This window comes from Umbelopsis ramanniana (genome assembly GCF_025399195.1).
Source record: "Umbelopsis ramanniana AG unplaced genomic scaffold K450scaffold_16, whole genome shotgun sequence".
Taxonomy (NCBI): Eukaryota; Fungi; Mucoromycota; class Umbelopsidomycetes; order Umbelopsidales; family Umbelopsidaceae; genus Umbelopsis; species Umbelopsis ramanniana.
The window spans coordinates 151,547-176,223 of NW_026252102.1; the positions used below are offsets into that span (position 1 = coordinate 151,547).

A 24,677-nucleotide genomic window follows, 5' to 3' on the forward strand; every position below is an offset into this window, starting at 1 on the left:
AGCAAATTTTTAATGATGTTTCGTTATTTTATTGTACGTTTTAAGAAAGACACTCTACAGTTATCCCAAAAATTCTATGCCAACATGTTAGAGAAAGGTATTCTCTGGAACACTACCCTACACGTTGTAGGCAATGGCAGATGTAAACCAGCCAGCTGTATATAAGGAAAAGTGAAATGGCTAGCTATAATATGGAAGTGGTAATCACGCATCTAAGTTCAGAGCTCTTCGTGAGCAGGAACTTCAGGATAATGGGCACCTTTTTCAATTGCTAACAGCCAAAAGAGAAACCCCGTCAGCATCAGTTGCCATAATTAGGCCATCAGGTTGCCTATACTACGTACCTTGGATGATCTCCTTGTCAACATGCGTAGGGAAAATGACCTTGTACTCAACGTAGAGATCGCCAGCTTTTGAGCCATGGTCAATTGGCATGCCTTCTCCAGCTACTTTCTCAACCAAACCATATTGAGTAACTCCTGATCGTTTCAGAGTGATGTTCCTGCCATCCAATTGCTCGATATTATGTTCAAATCCTGCCAAAGCCTATACACATGTGAGCAAATAGAGGTTATATTCAAAGTGCAGATTCCTGACACATACCTCGTATAAATTGATAGTTTCTTGTATCCTTAGATGATCGCCTCTTCGTTCAAAACGACGATGAGGTTGTGCTTTAATAATGAAGTGGATATCGCCGGGAATCACCTCTTCCGGGTATTCATCTGCCTCTCGTTCAAGTGTCTATCGGTCATGTCAGGTACAGAATTAGCAACCACGTAGCATAGGCACCGTTATTTCCTCTTGCTTTCACTTACAATGACTTCTCCATCCTTCATTCCTTTATCGATATTGATGGTATATAGCTCGTTGCCGCGCCTGACTTTGTTACCTTGGCAGACGGTACAGACATGACGAATCACTTTTCCTTTGCCACGGCATTGATCACATTGTTGCTGGAATTGTTGTACCATATGTGGTCCAAGTTGCATCTCAAACACCTGGTAGCCTTTGCCGTGGCAGGTTGAGCAGGTGACGACGTCCTCCGAGTTTTCGGCGCCGGTTCCAAAGCAATGGTCACAAACCACTTGTTTTGAGACCTCCACATTCACCGACTTGCCATGATAAAGCTCTTCCAAAGTGACATCAATTTCCAAATTCATATCGGGTCCTCTTCTCTCTTGCTGACGACCTATACCATGGAATGTGAGTACGAGAAAGGAAGAACATGTTGAACAGAGCGCATGTATTACCATTGCCACCACCGCCAAAGAATTGCTGGAAAATGTCAAAAGGGTTATGGAAACCACCACCGCCGCCATTTTGTTGATTCAATCCTTCCTCTCCATACTGGTCGTAGATTCTTCGCTTATCATCATCGGTCAGGACAGCATAGGCTTTTGTAGAACAAAGGTCATCAGCACGATACTGGAAAGGGACATGTTCGATAGAGCTGCCTTACCATCGGACAGTTCGACAAATTTGTCCTTTGCGCCTTGATCTCCTGGATTCTTATCTGGGTGATAGATTTTGGAGAGCTTCTTGTATGCCTTTTTGATTTGAGCTTTTGATGCATCGCGTGGAACTGTCAGGATCTGTTTCAAAGGTACCAGAGTTCAAATTAAGTTGGTCATACAACACTTGATTGCGCACATTTCTTTTACATACATCGTAATAGTCTTTTCCGGCTGCAGCTACAGCGATTAATAGCGATACAACGCATACGATCCAAAATAACTTGAGCATGGTCGTGAAGGATCGGACACAGTGATGAGTTGCTGGTTTTCAAATGATAGAAGGCAATTTGTGGCAGGACTTGATTGGATCACGTGGAACAGTGTAAAAAAATGGGCCCTGAACTTTGTGGCCGAAGTTTTATTTTCCATATTTACTCAATATGCTGAAGGCCGTTACTGCTATCGCTAACCATAACTACTTGGCTATCAAGGTCAAATGGACTGCCAGTCCATACAACAAAATCAGAAGAAGTTAATGAAACATCATCGAGTCCCAAAATATCTTGGATATCAGAAGTGATGAAGCCAATAGCTTCTTCTTCGGTGATCAAGCCTTGTGATGTTCTCTGTGCCCAACCAGCTTCCCAAGCAAGGTTGTTGGCAAGACCATTGTCGGAGAGACCGATAGCAGCCTTTACTCCGTGTGCACGTAGAGCATGAATAGCGGTACCGTTGGTAATAGGGCTACCTGTCAAGCAATTCTGGGTTTCCCAACGACCAGGTGTGCACAGAAGAGGAGTAAGGATAACTGGGATGTTAGCATGAGCAAGTTCTTGGGCAACCAAATGAGATTCAGCACCACCAAGAATGACAATGTTGGGTTGGCCCTTGAAATGTTCCTTGAGACGGATGATAGATGCAATCTCGTCCTTGCTGTCAACATGGATAACAAGTGGGATTTTTCCTTGAGCCGCCAGGCCGTAGTAGTTGCTAGAGTCAGTAGAATCGATGTTTTCACTCAAGATGCGTCGAAGGTGAGCAATATGGCCAGAAATAGTGGCGAAAGTCTCTGACTTGTAGCTATCACCAATTTGGACATGCAAAGCGACAGCGGGTGAGACGACAGTGTCTTCATCGAGCACTAAGGACGGTCATGATATCAGTATTGAAATGTTACAGCGAACAACGCTAGGCATTAATAAAAAAATATGTCCTTACAGCTCTTTCCTCCGCTCTTAAAAGCAACACTAATTCCGTTTACAAGACTACGGGACATGGGTGCAGTAATGACGGTCAGGACACCACCTTCATAAGCACGCTTGAGATGCTTGGTACCCAGTTTGAGACCATCTACAGCTTGGATAATGTCCTTGTAGTCTCTTGAAGTAGTGGCACGAATTTGACCGTCACCAGTTGTATCTTCTGCATCAATCTCAATAAGACCGAGGGACGAGCCAACGGCAACGATACCCTGATGGAACAGCGAGATGATTAGCATATTTCCAATGGAAATGGTATTTCATCAGATAAAACTTACAGGCATAACGTAACCACCGTTGACATCAATTTCGGGAAGGTTGGAGTCCAATGAGAGTAATTGAACATCACAGTCTTCTCCAGCACAAACAATTTTTCCATTATCAACAACGACCTTTCCTTGAGCGGATTGCTTCTGTTTCAAGTAAATCTTTCCAACATTTGTAAGAACAAATGACTTGCTATTGGCAGTGGCTTCTTTGTTGTAAACAGGAGCGGACTTTTCGGCAACCTTGCGCTCTTCAGATTCCACAGGAGAGATCTTGCGCTTATCGAATTGAGGAATACCATCAACAAATACCTGCAGAGGAGCAGCTCCAAGGCTAAGCGGATTACGATCCCAAATGACAACATCGGCATCGTACCCAGGCTTCAAAGAGCCGACACGATGGCCAAGACCTAAGGCCTTTGCAGGTACCGAGGTGACGGACTTGAATGCTTCCTGAGCAGGGAGACCATAATGAGTAGCCTTAGCTGCTTCATAGACCAAATGTTGCTAAAGAGTCAAGCTTGAGAATTAGTAACAGTGTATACCATATGGTTAAGACGTGCTTTGGGCTTACGGCATTGAGGACAGGATGGTCACTCTTGAAGGCAACAGGAATACCTGCATCGAACAAAATCTTGGGAGCACGAGGATCGGCTTGGAAAGCTTCCTTCTTGTATCCCCAGTGGTCAGCAAAGGTAGCGATGGTAATGTTGGTACGAGCACGCTTGATGATATCAGGAATGCGATAGGCTGGGAGGAGAGAGAACATTAATTGACCGATATACGGATTCATTATTCATGTGTCTAATACATACCATCCAAAGCATGGTGGAAAGCACGAATAGTAAAGTTGAATTCTTGAGAGTGTCGCACCATGGCTTCAATGTCATGAGTCTGAATGGAATTTAAACGATGAGTACACACATTTTTGAACTCAAACGAAAACATCCAGATTGAACAAACCTCATAACAATGAACGTTCAATCTCACGTCACCACGAAGCAAACCAGTCAAGGATTCGTTCTCTAAATCTTCGGGAAATCTGGAATCCAAGCGTACAGAGTGATGTTTGCTGTGAAGCTTTTCAGCGGCATCACACCAATCATCTTGGGCATCGACCAAAGCTTGTGCTTCAGAGAAACGTTTGCGGAACAAGTAACCAGCGCCCATTCCTAAAAAAAAGAAGCAAGAAGAAAAACGTGGAGATCAGCATGGAGTTGGGTTCTTTGCTACCATGAGCATCAGAGAACGGATGCCTTACTAGTTGATGGCATTTTGCGTTGAGAACCATAAAAGCGCTGGAAATAAAGTTGTTCGATTAGTATACAAACAAAAACACCGCCAGATGTTTACACCTCTAGCTAGGAAAATAGTGCTGTACCTTTGGATTTTCACCACAAGCCATCTTCATCCATCTCCACTTTCGGTCAATAGAATCATCTACACCAGACTGTACCAGCATATCTTCACCACTAAGGGTATCAACAGGTCTCAGCTTGAAAGCGAAAGCCTCACCACCCATTAAATTACCAGATCCGGGGAGCACCAATGCAGTTGTTACGCCACCGGAATTAACGATACGAATAGCTTTATCGGAAGGATTAAATGCTTCGAGAGATCTCACGAATGGTGTAAGAGGCTGGGTCATTTCATTGGTATCTTGAGTCGCCGCTAGTCCGGGCCAGGAATCCACACCCATATGGCTGTAAGTCAAATAAAGTCGGGTGTTAAAATAGACTAACAACGATGCAAGTACGCCGAGACTGTATTTTGATTTAGCATTGGCTAGGCAACTTTTACCTGTGCATGTCCACTAAACCAGGAGAGACGATGTGGCCCTTCACATCAATTACTTCGGTATTGTCGTTGATAGCCTCAACATCCTTTCCAACCGCTTTAACAATGCCGTCTTGCAACAATACATTGACGTTCTTCAAGATATTGCCTTCACCATCCCAAACTTCTGCGTTTTGGATGAGAATATCAGGGGTTCTGCTATCTGCTCTGGGATTCTTGCGATCAGCGTCTGCAAATGATTCCACTCTGGCTTTCTTAATTTGACGGCACTTGTTCAAGCCTTCTTCCAGGGCAGCAGCGGATATGCCGGGAGGAACGATCGTTTCCCCTTTAAACGAAGGGAAGGGGTTGAGACTTTGATTGTCTGGCAAAAATAGAGCTACAAAAACCAGGGCTCCTAGTGCAAAGACCAAGCCGGTTGTAAACGTAGCTGCTGGATTATGTGTCAAGGCGTTGTGTGCCTGTTGAACCTTGGGATGGTTGACGAATCGCCTCCAAGGTGACTGACCAGCAGACGAAGGACCAGATTCAGATTGTTGCTCGACGTCGCTATTGGAAGGAATAGCGGCATAGCCACTTCCCTTTCTCTGAGACATTGTGGGAATGATAGAGAAGAAGAGAGTGCTTGACGCGAGTTAAGCACCCGAAGCGCCGGAGTGCACTGCACTATGTGTGACGGTCAAAAGGTCAGTAGCCCACAAAGGGAAAATCGAATCAAAACCGGAAGTCAACTTGATAAGCCAGACTCTAGCGAAGTTCTCCTTCCCTTCGGCTTGTCATATTACTGGGCAACCTTAAATCAACTCCAGTTAATGATAAGACGCGCACTACATATTAAAATTGACGCAATAGGGTAAAGGTATGGCCAATTTCCATGCATGTGACCAACCCTCACCTCCTCGCCATGAAACTCGGTGCAACAGTCAAGGGGGAGAGACGTATTTTACTATCTAGCAGCAGTCTAATGGCAAATGTTATCTTTTGATATTTGTATGGACCACTCTACAGCCATCCAACCAAGGAACCTTTCACTGTCTCTACAATAAGCTGTTCAGGGATCGATTTACTAATTACATTATGTAACGAAATTGTATATACATTGTTCGTCTGTCGTTGACAAAAGACGCTGAGATACTACGCCATACCATTGACACTGAAACCTAGCAATATCTGCATGTCATCGTTTACAATTAGATGATTTCGCCAAATGAAGATGTCTCAGTGTGGAGACATATATAATTGCCCTGAAACTAAGCACAATATGACGCTATTTACAGCCAGCATAACCTGCATTGAAGTAACCAGATAAGAAAACTTCTGGCTGCTTGATGCAAATTTGTAATCCAAGAATATTGTAATTGCTATCGAACCAGGGCAGTGCATTGTCTGAAATATTTTTTTTTTGTTTACCACATGGACTGGTGAAGCTTATGCGTATTTATGATGCGGGTCAACACATTCGGCCTCGTGAGGGGACAGACTTCACGATAATTTAAATTTTAGACCACAACAATCCATATATGTTGTATTTGGCTGTGATAAACACCGGTCTTAGGCGTTTCTTCTCGATAGTGTCGTTTGGGAATTGCCCTGACGTGTGCCTGGGTGGGTCTCGGTTTAGGTTTTTTTGGCGTTGTTGGCGAATTGAACATGGTCTCATGTATTGTTTTTGGTCCGTTATCAAGATTGGTATTCACCATGCAAGCGAATATCGAACTGCTTGCCTAGCAAGATAACTGGCCGAGAGGAATCGATACAAAGCACAGAGGATGCTGTCTCTCAATATGGATGGGATAACTTTGAGCCGGAATCCACCGAATTTGTTCGCTTGTCCAGGGATCGTGATGGCAATACGTCTTCAGCATCGAGGAAAAGCAGTAAATGAAATTCTTTAATCACTTATTCCTTCGTCTTAGACTACTTCGCTGTTTGTCGTCCTACAGAGTGGACCAATTTGTCGATAATCTATTGTGGATGGACATTAGAGTGAAGAATTCAGTCACGTGCACCTCATTCGCGCCTCTGCCAAAGAATTTTCTTGCCCCACGACGCGTCCGCTCCACGTTCACTTTTTCGTAACTTAAACATTGTCATGTATGCAACAAGAAGAAATCAGACTGCTGAAAGCAAAGTGTTTTATGAAGTTCCAACACTCTCAAATACTACATTGCTTCGATGCCTCAGAGAAATCCAGTTGCCTTTCACAGAGGAAGATCTTATGAAGCCGACCGCACAAAGCACACAGTACCTTTTCGAACGATGCTTAGATCTGTTAATGGGCGTCCACACAACACAAATTGAAGAAGTTCGAGACAAAATGCTCCAGAATATTGAGCATCCTGTAAGTTCTTGTTTTATCTACTTGAAATGTGCAAATGCAAGTACTGAAGGATTGCTAAATAGGAGGTTCACCACGACATGTTGGGAATGCTCTTGCTGTACGACAGAATGTAAGTTACTTCACAAACGTGAGCGACGTTTCCATTGTTCTAAATTGAGTGTTGATGATACAGGAGCAAGTTGATGTTGGAACTCGGATTCGCCGATTTCAATTTTAGAGATATCACCAAACCAACCCATGACCGCATCGTCAAAATCCTCAGCGCGCTAGTCAATTACGCCAGATTTCGAGAGGAGAGATTGACAACGTTTGAACAGATTTCTGCTACAGGAGTAAGTGTGAGCTCAATGATTATATTGCCCTGAAATGTATTAACCACGGCATGTAGGATGAAATTGCCATGAAAAGAGCAAATCTGGAGCAGATTCATGACGAGACTAGTGCGAAACTTAACCAGCTCAAGTATGCGCATATTGATACATGTACTTGGTGTACTTCAATTTGCTAACCTCGGATTCCATAGGGAAAAGGCAAAGGCAGAAGAGCCAGAAACAAAGGCAAAGGAAGCTGAGAATGAAGAATACGGCAGAACACTTCGAGACCAAAAGAAGAATGCTGATTCGATACATACACAATACCAAGAGCTAAAAGCTACTCAACATCATCTGAGAGACGAAATGGTATGTCCATGTAAATGAAACTCGCATTACCAAGGACCGATTCTCACCTTTGCGTTTCCCCTCCCAGCAAACAAAAGTGTATCAAATTATTACCCTTGATCGTGAAATCGAACGCCTAAGAATACGTGCAGATCAGAATCCAGAGCGAGTCCGATCGGTCAGTATCATTTCCTGTTTCTTTTCATCATGCGATGTATAATTTTACTAATTGAATTATTTGATTTTATCCATATAGGCAAACGCCAAACTCACCTCTTCTATAGAAGAAGAAAGTCAAGCAGCTACTGAAAATGAAGCGACTGTCAGACGCCTCCAAGCGAAGATTGATACCATATCGGCGATACTGGAAGAAGTAAATGCATGCAATCGACTTTTGTCGGACTGCGAAGAGGGAATCAAAAATTATGAAACTCTCAATCGACACAATGCCATTAACGAGGAAAAAATTGGCAAAAAGGAATTGGATATGCAAGAGTTGCAAAATAAGGAACAGGTATATCACATCATCCATCCATACGTTTCTTGAATCTGGTCATGTACTAACTGTCAAACAGTATTTGACGAGAATGCTCAACAACTTGATGCAGAAAATGGCCAAGTTAGAGCAACAGCAGGAAAAGAAGCGGGAGAGTGTTCAAAGTGATATGAACCAGTCGCAACAGGAGTACAGCCAAACCAGCTCAGAAGTCAGCAAAATGCAACAACAAATGTCTGAGATCCAGGCTAGTGCAGAACTGTTAGAGCAACAGGTATGTATACAGAGCAATTCCTTCAATTCGCTAGCACCTAACTCTAATGCTTTCTTTACAGATAAACGATATAAAAACCTCATTGGAAGTCGATGTCAGCAATTTGCAGTCCGAGTACGATAATCTCAAAGCTCAGTTCGAATCGTATTTGAGCGAAATGAAGTTGTAGGATTGTTACGACCTCCGCAACGATTCCTTGTAATTATTTTTATGTTGTTATATTATGTACACTAATTAAACCTTTTGTAATGCTTCGTATTGTTTGAGCACTTGAAAAGTGAGTGATGGCTTAACAACCTTCAAAGCTTCTTCCAAGTTTTCTTGAGTCTGTATGTTGTGAATTTGGTCAGCATGATATTGGCCCTCATATACATTGTTTCACATATACATTGTTTCAGTCATATTGAATACATACCACGCTGGACGCTGATCTATTCTGTCGTAGGCCGATCATAGCGGCTTCTCGGCACAGGTTTTGCAAATCCGCTCCCGTGTAAAGATTTGTCTATCAATCTGCATGAGATACAACCTACACCCTCTTCAATCTTATAGACGCAAAATTACCTTGTCAGCAATCTCTTCCAGATCAACATCCTCCGCTAATGGTATATCTTTGGTATGAACATGTAGAATTTGCTGTCGTGATACAAAATCAGGCGGTGGAACATAGATAATTTTGTCAAAACGACCAGGCCGCATCAACGCAGCATCCAACATGTCTGGCCGATTAGTAGCACCCTAGAAAATGAGGGCATAAGCAAAGAAAGATATAGTGGGCGAATGGTAACAAAACACATACAATGACAAGAACTGATGATGCTAGTTCAACACCATCCATCTCGTTCAATAGAGTAGAAAGCACCCTCTCCTGAACAGAATCAGACCCTGAACCACCAGAACCTAGATTTCTTTTTCCCACAATGGCTTCAATTTCATCCAAGAAGATGACCGAAGGGGCAGCAGATCTAGCTTTTTGAAACGTCGATCGGACTAAAAAGAAGAGATTAGGACTACATGAACGACATTGTACCCAAAAAAATGTGAGTTCGACGCTTACTGATCTTCTCGGAATCACCAACAAAAGGAGAGTATATTTGCGCACCATTGATGGAAAGAAAAGTAGCTCCTGAAACAGAGGCGATGACTTTGACTAGTGTCGTCTTGCTGCATCCCGGTGGGCCAAACAGTAAGATTCCTCTTGGAGGTTTCAAACCAAGTCTTTTGAATGTTTCTTTATGTAAGAGCGGCCACTCGGTTGCTTGCTTAAGTTTCTGTGATAATGATCAAAGGTCAGACTTGGATACCATGGCTTATATAACAAATTGTATACGCGAACGTGAGGACTTACCTTTTTCACATCCTCAAGGCCACCGATATCGTCCCACCCTTTCTTTTCGACTACCGTTTCGTAGCCTCTTTGTATTGACGGTCCAACTTTCGACATGGAGGCGGCAAAGTCATCAATAGTCACCGATAATTCGCTGAACTTGTAGTTAGTAAATTGTGATTCAATTCTACCATGTCGCACATCCTTTACCTGTTATCATCTTGGGAACTGCCTTGAAGCTGCATGTAGCGCTCAATTGCAACCATGGTAGCCTCACGGCACAATGCCATAAGGTCTGCTGCGACATACCCATTGGTCATCACAGCTAGCTTTGCCAACACTGTAGTATCAAGGGATTAAAACTAGGATTGTGATTTTGAGCTACATTATAAGGGATGCTTACCGTCATCTTCATTGAGAACTGGAACCTTTTTCAATTGCGATCGTAAAATATGAAGTCGTGCGTTTTCATTTGGAGCGTCAATTAATATCTCACGATCAAATCTGCGATACAATTAGCAAAATCGGGTGAAAATTCGTCTATATTTGCGCAGACCTAAACATATACATACCTTCCCGGCCGTCTAAGAGCTGGATCCAGAGAATTTGGTCGATTTGTTGCACCAATCACAACAGTTCGACCTCGATTTTCCATACCGTCCATCAGCGTAAGCAGTTGAGCCACTACCCGTGACTCGTGAGATTGCGCATTTTGTCTGTTGGGTGTTAAAGCATCCTTTGCGCAGCAATGAAAACAATTTGTGAGTGAATGACTAGATAGGAGGGACGGTGGATGATTAAACCTACTATTTCATCAATGAACAAGATGACCGGGACTTTCTTTTGCTCACTACAAAGAGCAGCTTCTTTGAACTTGTTTCGCAGTTTTTCTTCGCTCTCTCCTATGTAAGGACCAAAGACTTCGGGGCCTTGAATTACAATCTGATGAGAAGAATTAAACATGGTGTCTGATCCGCATCATAACTGAGAAGTCACATACCATTTCTGCTCCACAAACCTTTGCAATAGAAGCAACCAGATATGTTTTGCCAACACCGGGTGGCCCATATAACAACACACCTTCAACATCGTCAGTCGCCATTGTGGAAATTTTTGTATGAGCAAACTCCCTTCACCTTACCTTTAGGACATTCTATGTTCAATGTTTTGATTACGTCGTTGTATAGCAGAGGATAGCTGACCACCTCTAATAAAGCGTCATAGGCTTTCTCCAAACCACTCATTCCAAAAGCATTCTTCTTTTGTTTCAGTCGCGCAAGCGAGAGATCAGACATTGACGAAACTAGCTGGTCTATGCCGGAGTCAGTCGTTTCTTGAAATGCGGCGATGTTGTCTTTAATTGATATTTTTGTTCCTGCGGATATCTTAACATGTGCGGTTGATGGAACTGTCGATAAGATCTTCAAGATGTATGAATAGTATGCGTTAGCATCATTGATACCCCACATGAATATATACTCTGTCATCTCATTCAGAAATATTTCGTTTTTACACACCCTAACTTCCAGACAGTGCCGTTCGCTCATTGTACCGATGATACATCCAGCAACTACAACCATTCCATCCAAAATATTTCGAACTGCCAGAAGTCTATCCAGCTCTGAAGCTTCATCCCATATGAAACCTAGCTTGCGCTTTTGTTCCAATTCATCAACGTTTTCCTTCAATTCACACACAATATTAAGTTCAATCCCGTCTTGTATCGATTCGATTATGCCCACGCTTCCAGGTGATCCAGTGCCTAAACAAACAAAAGCATGTCAATTTTTTGGACTACACCATGAGCCGTTCCGTATCACATCCAGTGAACTCACCAGTACCGATGCTTGGTGCCTGAATATATCTGCTGATCATCATTGTATCGCTAGCTTGGTTAGAAGGCAAAGCGTGGCAGTAAAAGGTCTGTTTTATGCATTAGCGGTGCTGGAAACAGCAAGGTGCTCGATCCATTCCTTTTACCTTGCAAGACTGGTCTGTTATTTGTACCCATGACTCGACGTTTTTTCGATCCTTCAACTGAGTGTATGCAGGTGTTGGAATGTACGCAACAGCTACTGGAGCATTACTGCTAACTTCCTGGATTTTCAGTTGCATTAGCTTGCCAGGTCGCGCACACAAAAGAAAAAAATGAGTGACTGTTTGGTTCAATGGGTTGCCGAAAAAGGTCATCCACACAACGGAAAGACTGAGCTTTAAGCCGATCCACAGCCCACGACTTCTTTCTCGTCCACGAAGCAGGCCGGTTCAATCAGCAATGGACAACATAGTTTCATCCAACCTCCAGTCCATTTCGGACTTCTGGATGTTCTTTGTCTATTGCTTAGTTGTCGTCGTTGTCGTGATCTTCTTCCTGTTTTACTTCAATCGAGCATTGGGTCAGGTACTAGCATGGATACTAAACCAATACCTGTGGCGGAAATACCATGCCTATATCGAAATCGGTACGATGGAATGACAAACGATTTAGTGCCATCTTTCTCAATTTCTTCTAATATATATTGGTCTGAAACCATTTATCTCTTATATAGAGTCCTTCCAATTGGCTTTATTGGGAGGCCGAATATTATTCAAAAACGTACGATACTTGAGCACCAATCAATCAATTTGCATATTAAAAGGCCACTTATCATTGCGATACTGGCTTTGGGATGTTCGCCATGAAGGTGGAAAGTTTGGTACGTAGAATTGCATATTTAGGTCATCTTAATCAGGTTATTGATCATCCTGCTTATAGAACCAGGCAATATCAAGAAGCCATGCCGGATTGTTTGTCATTTGGAAGGCCTCGAATGGTTCATGTATAACAGAACACCAGTATACTATGCACTGCAGGAAATTCTTGAAATGAGTGCCAATATGACGAATGGTCAGGCGGAGGAACTACGATCAACAGCCACCACACAACCATTAGACATGGAAAGTCAAGAAGCGGATGGGTTCAGTAATTCATTATTCAGGCGCCTTATGCCGGTTCAAATCGAGTGCACACGCGGTGCAATGATGTTTGGAAACCCAGATCTTCCCACCATGGCTGTCCTCCAGTTCCGACAGGCGAGCAGTATCTACAACACAGATCAATCCAGGTCCAAATTGGATTACTATAAATCATCTTTGGATTTGATTTTTCGCGAGCCAAAACTAAGTTTAAAGCACAATACCGACTTCACTGTAGGGGCGGACGATGAAATACATGTGAACAGAAGGCAAAGCAGTGCAACATCGTAAGTTGAAGACGGTGGTTAAAAACATCCGTTTGTTCTATGCATAACCTGACTATTTCCACAGATTATGGAAATACCTATCATCAGCTACAACAGGCTTATTTGGAAAGGGAGGACGCCAGTACGGATATATGCAGCACTTACACGGCTTCCACAATAATTCGCCTCATTCAGACAACGCAGGATTTGAAGCTCGTGCGCATAAAGAGTATGCCATGGTATCACAAGTATTGGAATGTACAGAGATTGCATTTACGTACTTCGCAGATGTACCAGGTATGCATTGACAGTGCTTGTATCTGCCTTAACAGAAAGTTATTTAACTTTCATTGCAGGACCTGTTCCGTATCCAGAGGCCTCTGAAAATAATATTACATATGATCAAACCTACTATGGGAATGGCGGTGTTCCTCCAGAGTGGGGTATACATGTTTCTCTTCGTAATGCCATGATCCAATATGGACCATGGGCTGACAGGCAGCGGTAAGTTGTGCATCAACATGATACTATATCAAAATTGGTGGTGGTTGATACTGACGTTTTACAAAGCGCATTGATCCAAAACTTTATGTTTCCACCATCTCACCGTAATATGGAGCCATCTCCTATACTTCAACCTGGTCAAACTCGAGCTTGTACAGCTTTAGAGATGTATATTGAGTTCGTATCCGACCTCACTTTGAGAGTTCCTTTACGGGAAAAGTCAAAAGACTGGAAGTTTACTTCAGGCATGGAGGAAATGGATGTTAACTCTAGCGGCTTTATTACACGACCATACGGTTGGATCGACATAAAAGCTGCCGCAGGCTCTTCAATCAAGATGATTATCCCAACTATGGTATCTGCAACTGGATACTCCAATAAGCTGGATGTCAACCTTGTGGATGTCAACGTTCAAACCAGTGTCAATTATGCATCATTCCTGATGTGCAAGAAACTGAAAGTACACGCCGATATGGAAACTCCTCTGGTTTGGAATGCCCACAGAACGTGGAACTTCAATTTTGGAGTATCTCACCCTGAGATCTTCCTGCTTCGTGATCACATCTTTTTACTTCAAGATCTCGTTAAAGATTGGACGGCGGACAGTACGACAGACCTAACCCATTGTATACCTATTACGTACAAGATGCAACTGAAGATGAATAATGCTATGCTATATTTATGTGTCAACCAAGACAACATTATCAACAATCCAAATGTCATGGATGACAATGGTAAGCATTTTGATCTAGACTTCTGATTCACTCAAGCGTAATACTAATGATTTTGCATAAAAAGCATACATCACTCTCAGTGCGCCGACCTTGGAAGTTGACGTTTCACTGCCTTTCACAAAGTTTGAACCTGAGTCAACATCCATTCCATTCGCAGTCAAGGTAAAAATCTACCGATAGGAATTCATTGCATAGATGACATTGTGGGTACTAATTATATTCTATCCAGATCGATCAACCCAAACTAGCGTTCTCGCTACCATCTTCACATACCCTTGGAGCATTCCTTCGAGAAGAAGATGCTCAGTTTGGCTCATGTGTCTATGCTACCTTGGAAGGCTCATACAACTATTACAGCACTGTCGATGTGACACAGCACCTAGAGTCGTTAAACCTACAAGTCAAGGTTTGTTAACTGGATTGCATGCTAAAAATTCAACCACTTTGATGTAGTCTAATTTTTGAAAACAGCTCAAAGGAGTGAGCTGCAAACTTTTGGGCTCAATTGCACGATATTTCTTGATTCTTAAGGACAACTACTTTGGAAACTGGGTACATTTCGTCACCGTTGAAGAATACAGACAGCGTAAGCAAAATCCAACTCAATACCTTGAGATGAAGCGGCGTGAAGATGAGGCGAAGGTACGTATTTTACCAACCTATGATGTAAAATTGGCGCATATTCAATAGGTGAGTTAACCATTGCTTTTTTGAACATTTAGCCATTACAAGACCCATTTGAAGTATATGTACAATGTCTAGTTGAGGAAGCAACAGCTCTGCTACCCGAAAACCTCTATGACTGCTCAAAGTCTTCACAACTTGAATTCCAAGAGCTTCAGCTGGAGCTTCGAAATTTAGATATATATATGGGTTAGTGTTTCCATAATACCTTTTCAGCTTCGCCACTTGCCTTACTCACCTTTTCATTGATCAACCAGACATGCACGTAAATTTCAGCCCATTGACCTGGACAAGAGAGACAGAGCCTAATCCGCAAAGAGCTCCGTTTAAAACCAAGAATGCCCGTGATTCACGCAATTATCTTTATATCACAGGTATGAGTGCAAATATCTTCAAAGGATAAAATTTATGGACCCTATGGTTTTTTTCTTGATGATACTGACTACCGAAACAGAGCTCAACATTTACGCACATAGACTATTCGGTCCTCTACCAAAAACAGCGACTTACCTTTGCAATTGGGAATTCGATCTCGGTAGTATATCTGGAGAGATCAAACCATCTTTCTTGTTAGGAACAGCAGCTTTTGGAAAGGCTTTCCTTTACAACATGGTGGACGAAGACAATGCCCTCGCAAAGGATATGACCATTCTTGATCCAGACGTTACATTTGTAACTGCCAGTGTACAAAGCATAGATATCAACTTAATGGGCCGCCACAGTGCGACGCAAATCAGTCTCTCGGAAGGGTTTTCTTTTGAATTTGATGACTTGATTAACCGCAACTATACCCAAAAGATCAATCTCAACTTTCCATCCATTGTCGTCACAAATTTGGCCACTCAGGAAATGAATGTTAATCATCATGCCGAAGGCGAATATCCCTGGGTCGAAGTAGCGAATGCCAATACCGGTTTGGAGGTAGTCATATACCGGCAAACGTCATTGTGGAAACAAAAGCGAGAAAAGCAGCAATCTTATATACGTACTCAGGATATGCAGACCAGGCGATGTCCTCACTTGTACGATAGCGAAGCATATGCTAGCGAAGCACGATCATTGATATCCATGAGATCTTACAACGACCATCACCACGTTGGCATGTTGTATGCACCGCCCTTCTTGTCCAAATATGCGGATATCTCTGATAGTTTTAGCGTTCGTAAGGAGAATGGATACATGCAACGACAGCAAAGCCAAGAAGAAAATTTCAATGCATACTCTGGTAGTAGTGCACCTGCAAGTTTACGATCTTATTCAGAAAGCTGGCGGGGTCAAGGTTGGGATGCTCAGCCTGAAGTCGACGATGTATACGACAATGATAGTGTCAATCAATCCGTCACAGAGTCCTCTGCGGATTTCGATAATCAATCCTTTCATACTGCGTTTTCCGAGCGTGTGGATGATACGCCCACTGCTGAACGGAATGGTACCATCTTCGGCGCCAGTAATCGAGATTCTACTTATGACCTGGAAGACGAAGAGCTGATTAGTATGCGCTCTGACAGTGATGACAGTTCGGACGATCTAGATATGATTCAGACTCCTGATATCAATGAGCCATTACCAAATGGTGAATCCGCTACAGTGATGCCACCATCCATTCCCTATAGCAGCTACCTGAGGAGATATGAGATCCATCGAGAGGCGCCGTACTCAGATAAATTCTTCCACACTTACCTCCCACCACCAAAGACTCGTCTGATCCCTGCGCCGGAAACAGATGAAAGTAAACACGAAATCCATGCACACAAGCAGGATACCACCAATTTCTCAAAATCTCATAGCAGACTACATGGCGATGAAATAGGTGAAGATGAATCCATGGTTGAAAATGATGAGGAAGACGAAGACAACGCAGAGCCTCTACTTGGAAACGGAACAGAGATGACCATTGTCCTGGAAGCCATTAAGCCTGTCAATGTTCTTCTAACACCCATCTTCGTCAAAGTCGTTCAAGAAGTGACTGAAGCCATTGATCAAGATAATTGGGATCTTGAAACTATGCTTGACAGCACCCAAATGGAGTATATTGGTCAATTGACACGCTTTTTGACTGATCAATATATCTGCACTCAATTTGCTGTGCATCTCCCTCGAACTCATCTTCATTGTATTCAAGATGTCATGTTACCCGATGATCTCATGAAATCAAAGGATTTGCGAACTGGCATGCGTACCCGCTATGACTTGACAGATACCCTATTGTGTTCTGCGGATGTGATCCTAGATGGCTTCGATCTGAGTGGTCTGGTTAAATTCCAAGATATTGCCTTTGACGAGATGAAACGCAGTGTTGCAGAATCAAAGTTGGAACTGCGAGAATCTCGCGTTAACATCAATTTGGATGCCTTAGGATGTAAGGTTCGATACATCAGCACTTCAAGCTCCATGTCGTTCGGTATTCCTATATCACGACAGCATCCTCGCAATCGCAAACTGATGGGTGACGACTGCTCTAGCGAACTTGTTGTTATTGACTTGACTCTAGACGGTCTCAAATTCCAATTGATTGGTGCAATGAAGCCCAACTACATCAAACTAGATATGGGTATGCTGTCTTCCATCATCATTACTGAATCGGTTGAAATTCTTGTCGGCGCCGTTTACTCCTGGTTGACATTTGTCGATGATTTGGAAAACATCTTGGAAACCTTTAGCGAAAGACGAACAAAGCAAATGCAGACATTCATCTACGAAATTGCAAAGTTTTCTGCCGATCCTAGAGTTGGTCGTGATCCTATTTTCCTGACCAAACCTACTATCAATGTTCTGAGATTGGGTGCCAAAGCGTTCAGAAATGATGTTGGTTGGAAGCTCCTAGCAAGAATGCGCCATTGTTTAAGATCGATGCCATCAACGTTGAGAGGAGAACTTCAATACCAGTTGACGTCTGGAGATTACAGCAAAGATATTGATACAAATGCAATGTTCCAAAAAACCATTGATACCTTCTCAAAATGGCGCAGTTGGGAGATTGGCGACATCTCAGGATGCCGATTGCTTACCCATCCATTCCATCAAAAGAAATACGATCAAAAGCAAAGCCCAATGAAAAATATGGATCTTGTGGATATCTTGAAGCAATCTGTCAATTTGGCCGACGTCAAACTAGGGGTGTTTGACTTTTTGATTTATGAAGAAGAGCCTGAACAAGATGATAATAGGATCACTATTGAAGATGTTGCATTCAACTTGGATACGGAATACAAGCTGAACGACGCTCGATTGCCTGAAGGCAACCAGGTCACAGGAGAAAGCGATCGTGTTGGCACTGCTGATGCCTTGGGTTACTTGGATGGCATTGGCAAACTGCATATTCACTCGATCAGTATTACCTCCAATCCAACCTTGCTTGCCTTTGCACGACACATGTTGACAGTTCAGAGAGTGTTCACTACAAAACTTAAAACTCTTTCACATGCTGTCAAAGTGTCAAAAGCTGCTACCAAACCTACGGATGCCACTGCTGAACAACCATTTGATATCATGAACATTCTTCAACGCATCGATATCCTAGCACAAGGTCTAGTCAATATCGATATTATATCCATCACTGCCAATTCTCAACGACTTCGCCTCTGTATTGACATTGAGGATTCCTATGGTTCATTACTCTCTTCCAACCCTAGACTGTCTCCGTTGTCACCTATATTCAGTTCTGATCGTGCTACTTCTGACACCCCGTCAGGATTACGCAGTTCAAACAAAGCAAGCAGAAAAGGGTCGTTACAGCGAGTGATTTTGATGGCTGCTGGTGGTATCCAAAGTGTCAGCTTTAGGTTCATGGAACTAATTCACGGAGCTTCATCGGTAACTAGACATGATCTGCTGCGAATTGACTTTGATGGAGTCAATGTCAGTGCTGCTATCAGTCAAGCCACTAAGCAGACAAAGAAGGCATCTAAAACTGATTCGACGAAAGAAGTTCTCAATGTGTTTTCAAGCATACACTCATTCAGAGTCAGTATGCCTCAAAGTCTTCTGAAAGTCTATGGATTCATTGAAGATTGGCGCGCCGAACAAGGAAAACGGTACACCTTTTTGTTCCAGAACCTTTTGGATGAGTGGGAAGAGCAAAGACTATCGAGCAGCCCGACAACAGTAACATCATCGCCGATAGCGCCAAAGTTTGACCTCAAATTGCAATTCTTGTTGCGCCACCTTGCCCTTCGTTCTGATCTTTTGCCATCTTTGAGCCTGCAATATAATGTTCATGATATGTTCATGATCGTTCACCAGCCATTGTCGCGCGATGGCCCAACGTTGAAATACACGTTTCAACTGGCGAAACAAGAGCTCCAGTTCAACACCAGAACACGGTCAAATGGACCTAGCTCTGAAGACCCGTCGACCGGCTCATTTGCTATACCCGCTATCAGATGCACTGGCTCTATACAAGTGGAAGGTCCACCACGCCCTGCTCATGGCGGTATCGGTTCAATATCGGATATGTCGCACATTGTGCAAGTTTCCAAGCTTCACTCCAATATTTCCATGGATGTGGTCTCTTTGTCACTCAACGTCAATATGATCGATCAGTTGTTGACGGCGCAATCGCTCGTTGGCAGTGAAATTAGTGATCTCGCCGATGTATTCTCTTACTCTAGTAATCAGCCCAAGCAGGCTGCGCTCGAAGCGGCGCCATCCACTACTGTCACCGTAGATAAACCAAGCGTGAAACCACGTATGCTCTTCTCTGTCGATTTCGCACTGCGTGGTTTACAAGTCGCTGCTGCCAGCCCTGCTGCTTTAGGACTGTTCGAATCCAGCATCTTGCGTGCATACGTCTCCAACGATACGAGATCCAAATCTATGCCTGAAACACCGTTGATTTGGCAAGTCATGGCGCACAACTTTGCACTTTCTCTAGAGCATAATACTGTTTCCAAGGTACCGTCCAGCGATCGGCGATATCGCAGAAATCGCCTTGCCTATGTTGCCATCGATTTCACCATGCAAAACTATGCACATCCCAATTCTACAACGGCTGAAATCAAACCTGAAAACGATGACCATCTTGATTCATTCTATTTGGACCTATCGAAAACACATGTGGTCATGCAGCCCATTGCCCTGGGTAAAATGACGGATCTTTATCTCTATTATCAAAGAGAGCTTGCTCGAAAGGAGGAGATGAAGAAATCAGAATTAGATAGACTTGCAGCCAACACAAGAAGGATCATGGGCTCACTCAAAGTCGAGCTTCCACAGCAACAGGAAGACATTGGCTCTATGTGGGATGGCAAGCTCATCTCCATCAATGTCAGCAACTTTGGTGTGGCTGTACCTCTGGATTCCACAGAGAATATTACCGCTGCTTCACAGAATAAGGACGTTGGTGCCTTACTCTTCTCCATTTCATCAATGCGTTTCGTCACCAAGAAGATTGAAAACAGTGTGGCTAATCTGAACAACATCGCATTCCAGTTCATCCCGCGCTTTGATCAAAATAATGAAGCTCACTTCTTGTCGACCAACCACTCTCGCATGAACCAAATGCTTCTACCACACATCTCATGCAGTGTCCATAGCAACAGTCATCATCTTGATGACCAGACCAAAAAGCAGAAATTCTTTGTTGATGCCAATGTGGACGGCTTTGAAGTGGATATTGATGGTACCCTTGTTGATTACCTTAATAAGCTCAGTGTCATTTATTTGGCAAGCATCGATCGTGTCAACGCTTTTGCAGCCGAAGCAAACTTCGGTCTCCCCCGTACTGAGGATTCCACGCAAAACTCAGAGCACACGCGAGCACATAATGATACAGTTCTGTTTGATCTCGAAGGTACTTTTGTATACTCTCGTGGTGTCGTACGATTATACCCTAAAAAGCAGACGGATGGTCCACGCAAGAAGATGCCTGGAAAATCACTACGAAAGGTGGATACGGACTTGACCAGGACGCTCGATACCATGAACATGGCGACCATCATCATCCCTGGCCTTAGCATTTGGTTTACCTATCATATGCCATTTGGTGGTGTATCTTCCGCATCCCAGCGCAGTGTACACATTGAGGTCTTGATTCACGAAAGTGAAAATGTCCTTCATCCTTCTTTGGTCCAGTTTTTGCATGAAATCATCGTGGGTCTTAAATTTGGTGTTCAACAATCCAGCGAACAGAAGGCCACTCAAGTCACAGCTGCTCCCAATCTTGGCATGAATGCATCATTATACCTAAGACTCTCCAAAACAAAATTGGATCTTACATGCCAACCTTATCACAAGGTGGTATGTTCGCTAAATTGGGAGGAAGGCAACTTTTTGATGAACTCGTTCTCTGGTGATACGGCGTCTAGAACGCTCAGTTGCGTAGGAAGTGTTTCTGGAGCATCTCTCAATCTTCGACATCATTTCTCTCCGGAAGACTGTCTAAGTGCTGCAGTCAGAGATATCATGTTCAACGCCATGCTAACGTCCAGCCGAGCAGATGTTAACGAAGATAACATATGTGTCCTTATCAACATTCCTGGCATAGCGGCTAGCTTGAACATGCGTCATCTACAAGATCTTTTGGTTCTCAAGTCTCTTTGGTTAGATCAAGAACATGCGGTGAAGCACGGAGATCCTGCTCATCCTATCCAGACTCCCACTGAAGAAGTATCGGCTGTGCTGGCGCCCGATACGACGTTGAAACCAACACCATTTGCTTATCATTTTGCGTTGAGAGCGCAATCCATTGACCTTTCCGCTGATCTTGGTCAAGCGATTGGCAAAGTCAGTCTAGTGTCTCAAAATGTTGTGTTATCCACCAAGAACATACCGCATTTGGCAAAGACAGCTTTGCTCAGCATGGAAACCATTCAACTCAAGTCGGAGGGCCGCTTGGTAGGCGAGGCTCGCTTGGATAGCATCCGGTTGTTTGGCCACATTGACAGGATTCCTGAATCCGTGCAGCCTCCATTAGGTGGATTAAGCTTCTTGGCGCAACAAATTCAAGCTGCTTTCTCCTATGAATACCAAAATATCCTTCAGTTGGTCATCGACCCCATCAAACTCGAGTCGGATATTAAACTGACTGAAGAAGGATACGCCACTTCAGCAAGCAAACTTGGACTGAACAAAGCCATGATTGAACTTTCCGTGAAGAGCATCCCAGTGGTGATTACCATGTATAAAAAATTGGATGATTTACTTGACAAGAAGTACGCAGAGGCAGGACTTCGCAGAGACAAGGAGATCAAGGAAATTTCCGTAGCAGAGTCGGCCACCAAAGCAGGCAGTCAGATCAGGATGTTATCCGATGCAAGAGGCGAGATGGATATGGATATTGACGGCTTGGAACTTATCATCTATCCCAACCATTTCAATGATACCGACTGTGTACAAATCAACGCCAACACTGTCCATGCCCACCTGGCCCGAAAGTTGGATGACACCAAAACCGTACGAGACTTGCATGTTAGCATTGCCAGTGCAGCCTTACTCAAAAATGTTCCAGGGCGAAGCAAAGAACGCGCTGCGTCAACCACCAACCCACCCACTGTGACGACAACAAGGCCACAAATGTATTCCAGTGTAACGATTTTTGGTATACCTCGAACTGATTTGACCATGCAATCTACCCAAATTGAAAAGATGGTTCAGCACGCCTTCCACGTTGGCTTCGATGGACAAATCAACGTATCCCTTAACCTTGGTCTCATCAAATATCTCCAAGAATTGGTCCATCAATTTGAAGACCAATATCGACGAGCATTACGTGGACCGGCTGTGCCAATTGAATCCACATCCACCCTGGATGAAAAACCAGAGGAAGAAAGTCAAGAGGACGAGTTCAAGAGCAAAGAAAGTGTCAGTCCTCCCACCCTGGATGAAACCGTCACCGAGAGTCAGCTACAGTATCAGGCTCTCATCCCCGTGAACTTTCAACCTCAGCTGCAAATCATGGGAGAGGCCACTCCTCCTGTTGAATGGCTTGGTCTGAAACGAGACCGAATTCCTGCTATTATTCACGAAGACCTGACTCTGAATTTAGAGAAGGTACTATTATTAGGATGGAAATTATATGAGGAACAGCTAAATGATATGATCATGAAGCAATAATATGATATGATAATGAAGCAATGGATAGAAAAGCCTTAGCTCAACAGATGTAAATAAAAAAATAAAAAAATAGGTTCGGTTTGCTTATTTTCGTACATTACAGTAGGTGGGTTTATTTCTTGCGTGGGTGGGGGGGATTATTATGATATTTACACTTTACTAGCTACACATCGTTCGCTTAGCAACTTGATACTATTACGTTCGTGGGCCACTTGCTTACAGTTGGTGAGATTTACACACGCATGGGCTTCTGGCAAACGATGTCGTCCACAAAACTTAGCCTCACAGTAGCGGCAGTCTCCAACGATCTTGACAGCCTTATCAGTGCAAGTACCAAATGCGCAACGGGTTAACTTTCTACGAGCAGGAGCGGGCTGTTCTAAAATGAGAGTTGATTCATCCTGGATATTATAAGTAGCTAATGGTTGGCCTTGTTGCAGTTCATGCCCTTGATACATCAGACGATATCCAGCCTTATCTTCCACCTTTTCTTGGATGCTTTCTACCGTAGCGGAGGATTCTACGTTGTCTAGGATAAGCGCCTTGCCATTTGGGGAGGTCACATGTATTCGCATGCCGCCACGTAAGCGGAGAACTAAGTGCAAGGTGGACTCCTTTTGGATGTTGTAGTCAGAAAGCGTTCGTCCATCTTCAAGCTGTTTACCAGCAAAGATGAGACGTTGCTGGTCTGGTGGAATGCCTTCTTTGTCTTGAATCTTCTGCTTCACGTTATCGATGGTATCGGACGACTCCACTTCCAAAGTGATGGTCTTGCCAGTCAAGGTCTTGACGAAGATTTGCATACCACCACGTAAGCGAAGCACAAGGTGGAGAGTGGATTCTTTCTGAATATTGTAATCGGAGAGGGTGCGGCCATCTTCTAGTTGCTTTCCAGCAAAGATAAGGCGCTGTTGGTCTGGTGGGATACCCTCTTTGTCTTGAATCTTTTGCTTGACGTTATCGATGGTGTCTGAAGACTCCACTTCAAGAGTGATTGTCTTTCCAGTCAAGGTTTTGACAAAGATTTGCATGTTGTTATGGGAAGAAGTTTAAGAAGAAAGTGGTGAAAACATGATTTCAAATCTCGGCCCCTTTATATTCTTGGCTGATCACGAGAATTGCCGAGCGCACCAGTGAAAATGTCATTTCCTATTTTAGATCATGACAAAAAGTCATTCCCCTCTGCCGCTCATGGGGCCAGCCAGCCTACTACCAAGATGAACCGTCGGCACGACTACATTCAACGCGTTCATTCATTCATTCATCTATCCATCTTTGCCTACGTTGTTTTTCACACAACTACCGCAGCCAAAGCTGGAATGATCTGGAAGGAAGGACTCGAAACATAGCCCAAAACCGGTGAAGTCAGCGAACGGAGTTTGAGTCAAAATTGGACAAGTGATGACCATGCACCAGCCACCAGCCTCATTTATTAAGCATCTTCTGATTGGTTCTCTGCGTTTTCCTTACAAATGCAGAGACCAATACCAGTTCGTTGAAGAATAAAATAGTCGCTAAGCTATGCTGCTCCCGTGTGGCAGCCCTAGTGAATGCACATTGGCATTGGACCATGTTGGGTCGATGCCAGCTTTGATTTCCTTTTAAG

General features: G+C 43.5%; 6 protein-coding genes across 6 annotated transcripts; 2 read left to right on the forward strand and 4 right to left on the reverse strand.

Annotated features, from left to right (window-relative positions):
* Nucleotides 1-4: 4 nt before the first annotated feature.
* Nucleotides 5-1,768, reverse strand: K450DRAFT_233525 (uncharacterized protein). Its single transcript, XM_051587771.1, has 6 exons — nt 1,669-1,768; nt 1,463-1,595; nt 1,254-1,397; nt 819-1,192; nt 604-744; nt 5-546 (listed from the first exon to the last, which is right to left on the reverse strand). Exons 1-6 carry the CDS (start codon nt 1,744-1,746, stop codon nt 337-339), a joined length of 1,080 nt encoding a protein of 359 aa, XP_051446193.1. The 5' UTR covers nt 1,747-1,768; the 3' UTR covers nt 5-336.
* Nucleotides 1,769-1,816: 48 nt separating this feature from the next.
* Nucleotides 1,817-5,607, reverse strand: K450DRAFT_233531 (uncharacterized protein). The gene is made up of 10 exons (XM_051587772.1): nt 4,783-5,607; nt 4,364-4,685; nt 4,244-4,280; nt 3,946-4,154; nt 3,798-3,876; nt 3,557-3,732; nt 3,295-3,489; nt 2,995-3,144; nt 2,676-2,928; nt 1,817-2,598 (listed from the first exon to the last, which is right to left on the reverse strand). Exons 1-10 carry the CDS (start codon nt 5,373-5,375, stop codon nt 1,889-1,891), a joined length of 2,724 nt encoding a protein of 907 aa, XP_051446194.1. The 5' UTR covers nt 5,376-5,607; the 3' UTR covers nt 1,817-1,888.
* A 1,121-nt stretch (nt 5,608-6,728) lies between these two features.
* K450DRAFT_233545 (uncharacterized protein) lies at nt 6,729-8,907 on the forward strand. Its single transcript, XM_051587773.1, has 9 exons — nt 6,729-7,120; nt 7,183-7,229; nt 7,293-7,452; nt 7,509-7,582; nt 7,644-7,800; nt 7,868-7,957; nt 8,036-8,293; nt 8,355-8,549; nt 8,611-8,907. The coding sequence occupies exons 1-9, from the start codon at nt 6,872-6,874 to the stop codon at nt 8,716-8,718; spliced, it is 1,338 nt and encodes a 445-aa protein (XP_051446195.1). The 5' UTR covers nt 6,729-6,871; the 3' UTR covers nt 8,719-8,907.
* Nucleotides 8,908-8,943: 36 nt separating this feature from the next.
* Nucleotides 8,944-11,120, reverse strand: K450DRAFT_172549 (uncharacterized protein; the record flags this gene model as incomplete). Its single annotated transcript, XM_051584158.1, has 11 exons — nt 8,944-9,054; nt 9,114-9,287; nt 9,349-9,539; nt 9,625-9,820; nt 9,898-10,035; nt 10,140-10,216; nt 10,280-10,380; nt 10,449-10,612; nt 10,684-10,818; nt 10,877-10,956; nt 11,018-11,120. 11 exons carry the CDS (start codon nt 11,118-11,120, stop codon nt 8,944-8,946), a joined length of 1,470 nt encoding a protein of 489 aa, XP_051446196.1.
* Nucleotides 11,121-12,053: 933 nt separating this feature from the next.
* Nucleotides 12,054-23,136, forward strand: K450DRAFT_233560 (uncharacterized protein). Its single transcript, XM_051587774.1, has 12 exons — nt 12,054-12,338; nt 12,426-12,572; nt 12,632-13,118; nt 13,183-13,394; nt 13,454-13,601; nt 13,668-14,335; nt 14,400-14,497; nt 14,565-14,741; nt 14,807-14,977; nt 15,058-15,208; nt 15,277-15,393; nt 15,474-23,136. Exons 1-12 carry the CDS (start codon nt 12,152-12,154, stop codon nt 23,069-23,071), a joined length of 10,161 nt encoding a protein of 3,386 aa, XP_051446197.1. The 5' UTR covers nt 12,054-12,151; the 3' UTR covers nt 23,072-23,136.
* A 1-nt stretch (nt 23,137) lies between these two features.
* K450DRAFT_233568 (uncharacterized protein) lies at nt 23,138-24,148 on the reverse strand. The gene has a single exon (XM_051587775.1). The coding sequence runs from the start codon at nt 24,100-24,102 to the stop codon at nt 23,221-23,223; it is 882 nt and encodes a 293-aa protein (XP_051446198.1). The 5' UTR covers nt 24,103-24,148; the 3' UTR covers nt 23,138-23,220.
* Nucleotides 24,149-24,677: the final 529 nt, after the last annotated feature.